The sequence below is a fragment of the Pleurodeles waltl genome, chromosome 9, assembly GCF_031143425.1.
Source record: "Pleurodeles waltl isolate 20211129_DDA chromosome 9, aPleWal1.hap1.20221129, whole genome shotgun sequence".
NCBI classification, from domain to species: Eukaryota; Metazoa; Chordata; class Amphibia; order Caudata; family Salamandridae; genus Pleurodeles; species Pleurodeles waltl.
Genome location: NC_090448.1, coordinates 1,051,038,835 through 1,051,051,765, shown reverse-complemented (window position 1 = coordinate 1,051,051,765; position 12,931 = coordinate 1,051,038,835). Strand labels below are relative to the sequence as shown.

The window sequence follows — 12,931 nt, the reverse complement described above, 5'->3', positions numbered from 1 at the left end:
ACAAAACAATGGGTACAAGGGTAAAAACTTTGATCCCAAAAAGGCCTGGTGTCATAGCTGTAAACAGCATGGACACCAAACTGGAGACAAGGCCTGTCCCAAGAAAGGTTCCACTCCAAACTCCCATCCAGGTAACACTGGTATGGCTAGTCTCCAAGTGGGATCAACAGTGTGCCCAGAGCAAATCAGGGTCCACACTGAAGCTACTCTAGTTTCTGAGGGTGGGGTGGATTTAGCCACACTAGCTGTCTGGCCGCCTAACATGCAAAAATACAGACAGCAACTCTTAATTAATGGGACTAGAATAGAGGGCCTGAGGGATACAGGTGCCAGTGTCACCATGGTGACAGAGAAACTGGTTTCCCCTGGCCAATACCTGACTGGAAAAACTTACACAGTCACCAACGCTGACAATCAGAGAAAAGTACATCCCATGGCAATGGTTACTTTAGAATGGGGAGGGGTCAATGGCCTGAAACAGGTGGTGGTCTCCTCAAATATCCCAGTGGACTGTCTGCTTGGAAATGACCTGGAGTCCTCAGCATGGGCTGAGGTAGAGCTAAAAACCCATGCAGCAATGCTGGGTATCCCTGAACTGGTGTGTGTGAAAACAAGAGCACAATGCAAGGCACAGGGTGAACAAGTAGAGCTGGAGTCTGGAAGAATGGCCCAGCCTACCAAGAGAACAGGAAAGTCAGTTGGGAAACCAACTGCAACACAGCAAAAGAAAGGGAACCTCTCTTCTCAGGAAGAAGTTCTGCCCTCTGAGGGAACTGAGCCTTTGGAGCTTGAACCTTATCAGGTTGAGCTCTTAGGCCCAGGGGGACCCTCAAGGGAGGAGCTGTGTAAGGGACAAGAAACCTGTCCCTCTCTTGAAGGCCTTAGGCAGCAAGCTGCTGAAGAGTCCAAAGGCAAGAAAAATGGAACGCATAGGGTCTATTGGGAAGATGGACTCCTGTACACTGAGGCCAGAGACCCCAAACCTGGTGCCACTAGGAGAGTGGTAGTGCCTCAGCTGTTCAGGAAGTTCATCCTAACATTGGCCCATGACATTCCCCTTGCTGGACATTTGGGACAAACCAAGACGTGGGAGAGGTTAGTCAACCACTTCTACTGGCCCAATATGTCCAACATGGTTAAGGAGTTTTGCCTCTCCTGCCCCACCTGTCAAGCCAGTGGTAAGACAGGTGGGCATCCAAAGGCCCCCCTCATTCCACTTCCAGTGGTGGGGGTTCCCTTTGAAAGAGTGGGTGTGGACAAAGTTGGTCCACTAGAACCTCCCACAGCCTCAGGAAATATGTATATCCTGGTAGTAGTGGATCATGCTACCAGGTATCCTGAAGCTATTCCCCTTAGGTCGACTACTGCCCCTGCAGTAGCCAAGGCCCTCATTGGTATCTTTACCAGAGTGGGTTTCCCTAAGGAGGTGGTGTCTGACAGAGGTACCAACTTCATGTCAGCATACCTAAAGCACATGTGGAATGAGTGTGGGGTGACTTATAAATTCACTACACCATACCATCCACAAACTAATGGCTTAGTTGAGAGATTCAACAAGACATTAAAGGGCATGATCATGGGGCTCCCAGAAAAACTCAAAAGGAGATGGGATGTCCTCTTGCCATGCCTGCTTTTCGCTTACAGAGAGGTGCCACAGAAGGGAGTAGGATTCTCACCCTTTGAACTTCTGTTTGGTCATCCTGTAAGGGGACCACTTGCCCTTGTTAAAGAAGGCTGGGAGAGACCTCTCCATGAGCCTAAACAGGACATAGTGGACTATGTACTTGGCCTTCGCTCTAGAATGGCAGAGTACATGGAAAAGGCAACCAAAAACCTTGAGGCCAGCCAACAGCTCCAGAAGTTTTGGTATGACCAAAAGGCTGCACTGGTTGAGTTCCAACCAGGGCAGAAAGTCTGGGTTCTGGAGCCTGTGGCTCCCAGGGCACTCCAGGACAAATGGAGTGGCCCTTACCCAGTACTAGAGAGGAAGAGTCAGGTCACCTACTTGGTGGACCTGGGCACAAGCAGGAGCCCCAAGAGGGTGATCCATGTAAACCGCCTTAAGCTCTTCCACGACAGGGCTGATGTCAATCTGTTGATGGTAACAGATGAGGATCAGGAGGCAGAGAGTGAACCTCTCCCTGATCTTCTGTCATCAGACCCAAAAGATGGTACAGTAGATGGAGTGATCTACTCAGACACCCTCTCTGGCCAACAGCAAGCTGATTGTAGGAGAGTCCTACAACAGTTTCCTGAACTCTTCTCCTTAACCCCTGGTCAGACACACCTGTGTACCCATGATGTGGACACAGGAGACAGCATGCCTGTCAAGAACAAAATCTTTAGACAGTCTGACCATGTTAAGGAAAGCATCAAGGTGGAAGTCCACAAGATGCTGGAATTGGGAGTAATTGAGCGCTCTGACAGCCCCTGGGCTAGCCCAGTGGTCTTAGTCCCCAAACCTCACACCAAAGATGGAAAGAAAGAGATGAGGTTTTGTGTGGACTACAGAGGGCTCAATTCTGTCACCAAGACAGATGCCCATCCAATTCCAAGAGCTGATGAGCTCATTGATAAATTAGGTGCTGCCAAATTTCTAAGTACCTTTGACTTGACAGCAGGGTACTGGCAAATAAAAATGGCACCTGGAGCAAAAGAAAAGACAACATTCTCCACACCTGATGGGCATTATCAGTTTACTGTTATGCCCTTTGGTTTAAAGAATGCCCCTGCCACCTTCCAAAGGTTGGTGAATCAAGTCCTTGCTGGCTTGGAGTCCTTTAGCACAGCTTATCTTGATGATATTGCTGTCTTTAGCTCCACCTGGCAGGATCACCTGGTCCACCTGAGGAAGGTTTTGAAGGCTCTGCAATCTGCAGGCCTCTCTATCAAGGCATCCAAATGCCAGATAGGGCAGGGAACTGTGGTTTACTTGGGCCACCTTGTAGGTGGAGGCCAAGTTCAGCCACTCCAACCCAAGATCCAGACTATTCTGGACTGGGTAGCTCCAAAAACCCAGACTCAAGTCAGGGCATTCCTTGGCTTGACTGGGTATTACAGGAGGTTTGTGAAGGGATATGGATCCATTGTGACAGCCCTCACTGAACTCACCTCCAAGAAAATGCCCAAGAAAGTAAACTGGACTGTGGAATGCCAACAGGCCTTTGACACCCTGAAACAGGCAATGTGCTCAGCACCAGTTCTCAAAGCTCCAGATTATTCTAAGCAGTTCATTGTGCAGACTGATGCCTCTGAACATGGGATAGGGGCAGTTTTGTCCCAAACAAATGATGATGGCCTTGACCAGCCTGTTGCTTTCATTAGCAGGAGGTTACTCCCCAGGGAGCAGCGTTGGAGTGCCATTGAGAGGGAGGCCTTTGCTGTGGTTTGGTCCCTGAAGAAGCTGAGACCATACCTCTTTGGGACTCACTTCCTAGTTCAAACTGACCACAGACCTCTCAAATGGCTGATGCAAATGAAAGGTGAAAATCCTAAACTGTTGAGGTGGTCCATCTCCCTACAGGGAATGGACTTTATAGTGGAACACAGACCTGGGACTGCCCATGCCAATGCAGATGGCCTTTCCAGGTTCTTCCACTTAGAAAATGAAGACTCTCTTGGGAAAGGTTAGTCTCATCCTCTTTCGTTTGGGGGGGGGTTGTGTAAGGAAATGCCTCCTTGGCATGGTTGCCCCCTGACTTTTTGCCTTTGCTAATGCTATGTTTACAATTGAAAGTGTGCTGAGGCCTGCTAACCAGGCCCCAGCACCAGTGTTCTTTCCCTAACCTGTACTTTTGTATCCACAATTGGCAGACCCTGGCATCCAGATAAGTCCCTTGTAACTGGTACTTCTAGTACCAAGGGCCCTGATGCCAAGGAAGGTCTCTAAGGGCTGCAGCATGTCTTATGCCACCCTGGAGACCTCTCACTCAGCACAGACACACTGCTTGCCAGCTTGTGTGTGCTAGTGAGGACAAACCGAGTAAGTCGACATGGCACTCCCCTCAGGGTGCCATGCCAGCCTCTCACTGCCTATGCAGTATAGGTAAGACACCCCTCTAGCAGGCCTTACAGCCCTAAGGCAGGGTGCACTATACCATAGGTGAGGGTACCAGTGCATGAGCATGGTACCCCTACAGTGTCTAAACAAAACCTTAGACATTGTAAGTGCAGGGTAGCCATAAGAGTATATGGTCTGGGAGTTTGTCAAACACGAACTCCACAGCACCATAATGGCTACACTGAAAACTGGGAAGTTTGGTATCAAACTTCTCAGCACAATAAATGCACACTGATGCCAGTGTACATTTTATGGTAAAATACACCACAGAGGGCACCTTAGAGGTGCCCCCTGAAACTTAACCGACTATCTGTGTAGGCTGACTAGTTTTAGCAGCCTGCCACAAACCGAGACATGTTGCTGGCCCCATGGGGAGAGTGCCTTTGTCACTCTGAGGCCAGTAACAAAGCCTGCACTGGGTGGAGATGCTAACACCTCTCCCAGGCAGGAATTGTCACACCTGGCGGTGAGCCTCAAAGGCTCACCTCCTTTGTGCCAGCCCAGCAGGACACTCCAGCTAGTGGAGTTGCCCGCCCCCCTCCGGCCAGGCCCCACTTTTGGCGGCAAGGCCGGAGAAAATAATGAGAAAAACAAGGAGGAGTCACTGGCCAGTCAGGACAGCCCCTAAGGTGTCCTGAGCTGAGGTGACTCTGACTTTTAGAAATCCTCCATCTTGCAGATGGAGGATTCCCCCAATAGGGTTAGGATTGTGACCCCCTCCCCTTGGGAGGAGGCACAAAGAGGGTGTACCCACCCTCAGGGCTAGTAGCCATTGGCTACTAACCCCCCAGACCTAAACACGCCCTTAAATTTAGTATTTAAGGGCTACCCTGAACCCTAGAAAATTAGATTCCTGCAACTACAAGAAGAAGGACTGCCTAGCTGAAAACCCCTGCAGAGGAAGACCAGAAGACGACAACTGCCTTGGCTCCAGAAACTCACCGGCCTGTCTCCTGCCTTCCAAAGATCCTGCTCCAGCGACGCCTTCCAAAGGGACCAGCGACCTCGACATCCTCTGAGGACTGCCCCTGCTTCGAAAAGACAAGAAACTCCCGAGGACAGCGGACCTGCTCCAAGAAAAGCTGCAACTTTGTTTCCAGCAGCTTTAAAGAACCCTGCAAGCTCCCCGCAAGAAGCGTGAGACTTGCAACACTGCACCCGGCGACCCCGACTCGGCTGGTGGCGATCCAACACCTCAGGAGGGACCCCAGGACTACTCTGATACTGTGAGTACCAAAACCTGTCCCCCCTGAGCCCCCACAGCGCCGCCTGCAGAGGGAATCCCGAGGCTTCCCCTGACCGCGACTCTTTGAACCTAAAGTCCCGACGCCTGGGAGAGACCCTGCACCCGCAGCCCCCAGGACCTGAAGGACCGGACTTTCACTGGAGAAGTGACCCCCAGGAGTCCCTCTCCCTTGCCCAAGTGGAGGTTTCCCCGAGGAATCCCCCCCTTGCCTGCCTGCAGCGCTGAAGAGATCCCGAGATCTCTCATAGACTAACATTGCAAACCCGACGCCTGTTTCTACACTGCACCCGGCCGCCCCCGCGCTGCTGAGGGTGAAATTTCTGTGTGGACTTGTGTCCCCCCCGGTGCCCTACAAAACCCCCCTGGTCTGCCCTCCGAAGACGCGGGTACTTACCTGCAAGCAGACCAGAACCGGGGCACCCCCTTCTCTCCATTCTAGCCTATGTGTTTTGGGCACCACTTTGAACTCTGCACCTGACCGGCCCTGAGCTGCTGGTGTGACTTTGGGGTTGCTCTGAACCCCCAACGGTGGGCTACCTTGGACCAAGAACTAAGCCCTGTAAGTGTCTTACTTACCTGGTTAACCTAACAAATACTTACCTCCCCCTAGGAACTGTGAAAATTGCACTAAGTGTCCACTTTTAAAACAGCTATTTGTCAATAACTTGAAAAGTATACATGCAATTTTGATGATTTGAAGTTCCTAAAGTACTTACCTGCAATACCTTTCGAATGAGATATTACATGTAGAATTCGAACCTGTGGTTCTTAAAATAAACTAAGAAAAGATATTTTTCTATACAAAAACCTATTGGCTGGATTTGTCTCTGAGTGTGTGTACCTCATTTATTGTCTATGTGTATGTACAACAAATGCTTAACACTACTCCTTGGATAAGCCTACTGCTCGACCACACTACCACAAAATAGAGCATTAGTATTATCTATTTTTACCACTATTTTACCTCTAAGGGGAACCCTTGGACTCTGTGCATGCTATTCCTTACTTTGAAATAGCACATACAGAGCCAACTTCCTACAGTCCACACATGCTGGGAGAAGTTTCCTATTGTGTCAGGGCCATTAACTTTTTGTTTAGCTGCTTTGAAGCGCATTCAATGTCACACCAATAAAGTAAAGCTATAGTACCTTTAGCGGTGCAGATATGGAAAAGGTTCTGCAGATGACGCAGAGATCTGCACCTTAATGGAGATCGGCAAATATAGCAAGCATACTCTGCCGGGGCAGCAGAGGTACATCTTTCTGCTGACCTGTGAAAATGGAGTACAACTCGCGAAACACTAAATAAACCCAGTACTCTTCTGATGAATACTTCTTCCTGAAAACTGCTCATCACTGAATTAATCCCCCATGTCCATCCCAGGAGGTAAGCCAGATGGTAGAAAAAGGTACACAAAAAGAACTGATTTAGCAAAATAAGCATCTCTTAGCCTGCAAACCCCAACTATAGTGCTTAGTAAATGTATTTGCAGAAGCCCACGTTTCTGTGTGACAAATATCAGATGAAGAACCTCTCGACAATGTCTAAAGTGCCACATTTGCTCTGTTTAATTAGCATTAATGCCCTCTGATGGATCAGTTGAAGCCAAGGTATGACAGATCTTGATACACAGAATAACTCACTGAGAACTAGTACACTTTTGAATAGCTTCCCTTTTCTTCTCACTTTCAAAGGAAACACACAGCTAGCCATCCGTAAGCACATCTTCGACCCAGTCTCTGTAAAATGGACAGACCACCTAAGATTCAGTCCATGTACTGGTTCCTCATCCATGGATGTGGAGGAGGTTATGATGCGTACTCAGTAATGGTTTGCACTACATGAACAGGAGAAACCGCCACGAGTAAGACTGCTGCCCAGGTGCAGAGGACCAGGTTGTCTGCTTAAAAGACAAAAAAAAAAAAAAAAAAAAAAAAACTGTACCTGGCACATTCATCAATAGCGCCTTAAGTTTGCCGACCCGTTTTGTTGAAAGCAAGGCAATTTTCAGACATCAACAAGTCTTAATCCTAGGAGTATATCCTACCGTGACACCTGCTGTCGCCCACCTTAGACAGGAAGAGATGAAGACTAGGATTGTAACCACCACCCATAAATGTCAGAAGATGTGGTGTCTCCACTGGTATATACAGCTACCCCCATGCTATCTTAGCCTGTGGACACTGCAGATGTGGTGGGATCTCTGAGAAATTTAGCATTATTTCATTTACCACATTAGGAGTAAATTAACTTGAAAGGACCCATGCTCCCTATTTGGAGCTGCGCATCTTTACAAATATTCACTGACATTACTGGAGTCATAAAAAGGAGCAGCGAACAACCATACCTGTTCGTGCAGCTGATTGACTTTTTCTTGAAGGAGAAGCTTCACAATTCTCAGCTTCTGCTCGACGTCCAGCATGCGCTGCTCCATCTTCCGCAAGAGCAGCTCGTGGCCACCGCCGCCCTAAACAAAATGCCATGGAGTGAAACGAAGAGCCATGACAACACGATAAAACAACTCCAATACTGACCTTTTTTGCGGACACAGCACTTGTTGGTCTTTTTTATTTTTTGGCTGGAATGCTAAGTAATTGTAAAAGTATTTTAAAATAAAAGAGCCAAAAAGTAGAGAATTATGTTTCTAAAATCGCTTACGTTTAAAACCTCGGCTGCCTTATTGGATTCTCCCCCTAGCAAACTAATTACTTTTAACCTTTGGCTTGGGAAACTGCTATGTACTTAATGATAGTTTTAAAGCAAATTACTGGGATCATGGCTGCCCAGTCAACAACTTCATGTCATGTCCAGCTTTCACGTGAAAACCTTTAGCACGACTATGTTTGATTTATTAATTTGTTTGACTGTAGCTTTTTATCACTAAAAGTGTTTTTAGTACTGCCTCACTTGTCCTGATTGAAGGCCAATTAAACAAAACAAAATCAGCTACAAAAGTCACCAAAATATCCCCCAGCCTCTCTGTTCCACATTATTTCTTTGAGTGAGTAGGTGTAAAGAGTTCAAAGAGATATGCTCAAATATTCCAGTCATCAGGCTGCAGGCAACTTCCCGCGTGTAAATCATTTTATTTGCGAATGCATTCGTCAATTTAAGCATGCATGTTGCATATAACACAGACAATATCACTTACTCACCAATGTGCAAAAGGAATGGCGACAGCTTAACGTAGTGCAAGACGTGTTTATGTATGAGGTGCCATGTTTCAGCGGTGTGTAATTTGTAAAGTGCTGCCTGTCCCACTGTCGGATCTACAGTGCCACATTTAAAGTCACGTGTTACACACCACCGATACTATGTAAATGAAATTAACAGCTCACAAAACGTGCACCAGCCTGTTCTGGGAACAAGCAGTGTCTGGACATTAAAAGAACGTCCGAGGCCAGGAGACTGCCAGCGCATCCACCTGGGGGTTTGCTTACAGCATCCTTTTGCTTCTCTTCCCGGGTTTCAAAGGTGCACGAGGTAACAGAGTTTAGGTGTATCCTGGCCTCAAACGAAATGCAAGTGAAGAGAGTATCACAATTACCGATAACTGGTCCTTACTCTTTCATCTTACTCCCGATTACTAACTTGTGCTAACAGGCTAAGATCTACAGACCCTGGAAAGAAACGAAAGCCTTAGAACAGGACTCAATCAGAACACAGAAGACTGACTGTCCACGCGGTGTCTGCTGTAGATGTTGGATCTGGAGGGTGGTATTCATAATCAACCGTATACCTCTGGGAAAAAGAACAGCTTCTGGCAAACAGATTACAAAGCGCTGCCTGGTCACAAGGAGCATCTTGTGTGGAGGTGGTTATTAGAGCCCGCATGGAAAACCAGAAAAACTAAGTGCAGTGGCGAGAAGGACACAAAACAAATGTGTGCAATTCCTAGCATTAACAGCCTGTTTTATATACACTCAACAAGCACAGGTGATGGGTATTATCAAAAGGTCTTCCAGTCAGAAGCTTCAACGCAAAGGACTCAATAAGTTCAATGCAGTGTCTTCTGGAAGGTAACTCTAGATGCAATGGAGACCTTCGATGCACCCTAGTGTCCCTTTGGAGGAAGCCAGATGTGAGCAAGTCTAGGGCACTATTTGAGAGTGCCACTCCTTTCTTGCTTCAGCAATGCCAACTAGTTTCAATTAGAAAATGTTATAAAGCACAGTGCTTCCATCAGTCTTTCTGCTAATCTCGCCACTCTCCCAGGCCCTTCTTCCCATTTCACTTTTGCTTACCTGGCCTCACCACACTGCACACAGGCACAACCCGGTCCACTGTGTGGTGAAAAATACTTCATAACATGTTCCGAACAGTACTCCAATCCTCTAGGAATATATGGATCCCATTTCAGATTAAGTGGATGCAAAGCTCCTTCCATGTGTCTAGAGACCAAGAAATTAGCCAGAGGAGGACTCAGCAACAGGACACCTTTAAGCCCTGATCACTATCAAACAACCTTTCCACGTGTCCTCTTTCATTCCTGAATAATCCAACTGACAGGCATAAGTTTACTCACTAGTGCCAGGCAACAGAATGTAAATTTCTTACTCTTTAACTTTATTTACACCTGCTCTTCCCTGCCTGCCTTTAATAGTGAAAGATCAGGATTTATGGGTCTTGCAATGTTGGTATTTAAAAACCAAACATACAAACTCCAACACCGAAGACAAAGAGGTAGTTTAAGTCTGTCAGGCATGACCAAGACGTTGCTTTTAAAACCGGGGTTCTGGATGTGACTGACCTCCCGAATAACTCAAGATCATTAGGAGAAGAGCAAATATCCATCTGAACATGTATTCATATAGCAAGCACAAGACCAAAAGGCAGTAGGATGTTGAACATGATTAAAGACGAGCATAAAGTCAACAAGTGAGAGGAGGGGATGCTGGGTTGTGGAAGGTTGATGCATTTTGAAGCAGTGTTCTTTAAAGAGGCGAGTCTCCAATTTTCTTTTTCAAAATTGCGGTTTTGATGGATTACAGGTATGCTGTTACGGATCCTGGGTGCGTAGATGGAAAAGGACTGCTTTTTTTTTTTTTTAACTTCCTCCAGTTTGTAGTCTGAAAATGTCCTGGCTGTAGGTGTGCCAAGATCCATCAGAGAAGGTGAGCTTGCCTACAAGATAAGCAGGGGTGTTAGTCGTGATAGCTTTGTAAATGCCACGGGCTTGAAAATGATGTGGGTCTGGGAAGGGACGCCAAAGGAGTCCCATCTGGATAGGGTCCTACAACCATATTTCTTTGGGCTCTGAATGAAATGTGCTGTAACCCGCAGGATATCCCTAAGGATGCCAGTGTGAAGTATGGGAGGCTATGGAGTATGGTATTATCACCATCCATATATGTACTCAATATATGTAGAAATGTCCCACATAAATTGAGGAGGGTAGCACTGACCCACAGAGGGGTAACCCTTGCTCATCCTGGGTGCCTAACACCCACATTTAGATTGTGTATTGGGGGAAGAAGGTTGAAGAGTGAGATTCACCCCAACCACACAAAAGTGCCAAAGAAATACAGGGTAACCATGGAGTTCAGCTTCCACTCATGTAAAATCTGCAGAATCCTTCTCAACATTTTGTACTAGAAGCTGTGAAGTGGAAGGGAGATACCCTGGGTAGATTTCAACATCTACAAACCAGTCGGTTTTGTCTCTGTACAGCAAAACCACATTTCCTGGGTGGAACAGAAAAAAGTATTTGAGGGACAGAAAGAAGGACTTTCCGTTACAGTACAGTATATGTAATGATTTCTTCCCCTCCAACTGCAGACAGTTGGACCCCCTCATTGTCAAAGAAAACCAAAACAGTGTGTGGTGGCGGGGGGCAGGGCCACAGACCTTGCCATGTGGTCTCACAGCTTTATCATCATTCTGAAGCTTCATCCGGTGCATAAGTCCGGTCTTCCCCCATGAAAAAAGTGGCTCAGGGAAAAATCACTCCTAGAGTTGAAGTGAGACCATCACGCTGAGGATGTCTTTTTAGCGAGGAGGTGTGACATGGACCACTTTGAAGATCTGAATCCTATCTGAAGGAGGAAAGAATGTTCTGGGTGACTCTACAGCAGCTCCAATAATAAGAAAGGTCAGTGAGGTGAAGGAGTGACTATAGGTGCTGGATATAAAAAGCTCTGTTTATAAGGAGCTTCTAGAATGTTATATGGGTATACCACATTCTGGACAACATTCAGGCCTATACCTAGGGAACACCAATGCCTAATGGGGAATTCAGAACAATAACAGGGTAGAAGAAGCTGAGCTAGCTAGTAGCTACTTTTGAATATAAGCACATCTGCAGATATGGTCACAATCTTCATCTTAATTCTTCTGTCTAGATCTAGCCAGTCTGTCTGAATCTGCTTGGGGCTTTCAATCAATGAGTCCCAAAAAGTTCAAATGAATGAACTACATACAAGCCTTCTGCAACAGAAAAGGTGTCAATGGATGAATACGTTGAAGATGAAGCTTTTCGTCATTTGTAACATTGTTTGGTACTAATGAGTTCATTTTTCTTAGTCTACTGGGACAGCAAAAGATGATTATCATTCAGACTGCATTTTAGGTATGTTGCGTGGTGGACAAACAGAGAAGGAGATGTCAGACATTTAAGGTGCATCACTTGGTAAGAATGCTTTTCTGAATATCGAGTGGAGAAGCAGAGAACCAAAAGCTCAACACATTCGTTTGTGCAATTCTCCTTAGTGCTTTGGGCCCTGAAAGCGCCAATGCTTAGTGGTTTAGTAGCCACAGAAGGGCAATGTATTAGCTGTCAGACATGATTAGAAATGATTAAATGGCTTGACTCAGAAAGCAACTGACTGACAATGTACAACACCTTATCAGTAGTTGATGAGTAGGTTTGATTGCCACTGAATTACAGATCGAAATTCTAGACCGAATGATCATATTTAAGACCAGAAGATTTCATATCCATTTTCTTCACAGACATCTGTACAGTTGAGTTGCGAAATACTTATTCCCTCAAATAAATGAGATCTTCTACAGACTCTTGGCGAGAAACCTCCATGAACCGCATCATTTCAACTTATCTTCCCACAGTGACAGGTAAATTATGGTGAGAAGAACAATAATTAAAAACAAAATTGCTCTTCGGTACTCAAATTTAGCTGATCTGTCCTAGTCCTTCAGTGTGCTTTCCTCTGCAGGGTATGTGGATGAGGAAGTGTGGATGATGAAGTGAGCCCTTAAACCTAGCAGAGGACCTCCATGGATTGCACTGTTAATGAGAAGACAAACCATCATCTCGATCACAAAGGGGAACCATTTGGATTCTACACTCTTAGATATGATAGAATGACCTTTAAAGATAATCTATAAGTTCACACGCAGCAGTCTGATGTTTCAAAATAGGCTTATGATTTCACTGGTTGACCACCAATATCACTTAAATAGCAAGAGACCAGGTTGTTCTTGCATTAGAAAGTTCTGGTCCCTTTAAGGCCTGAGTTTCAGCCATCTACGAAATCACTTGATGCAGCTTAATAAGATGTACATGCTGATCTTGAGACCCCCTCACAAGTAAATTAACGAGATCACACATACAGCACAGCTGCATGTCATCTCTAAGCACATCCTGTACGGAGTTAAATGCAAAAGAA

The 12,931-nt window shown here is 46.2% G+C and overlaps 1 protein-coding gene across 3 annotated transcripts in view; it reads right to left on the bottom strand.

The window, feature by feature from the left end:
* NIN (ninein) overlaps window positions 1-12,931 on the bottom strand; it is a 326,206-nt gene that overhangs the window by 25,174 nt on the left and 288,101 nt on the right. For all 3 annotated transcript variants that reach the window (XM_069208677.1, XM_069208678.1, XM_069208680.1), the window contains one exon: window positions 7,654-7,773. In XM_069208677.1, the coding sequence (XP_069064778.1) occupies window positions 7,654-7,773 (120 nt within the window). The remainder of the gene's footprint in view (window positions 1-7,653; window positions 7,774-12,931) is intronic.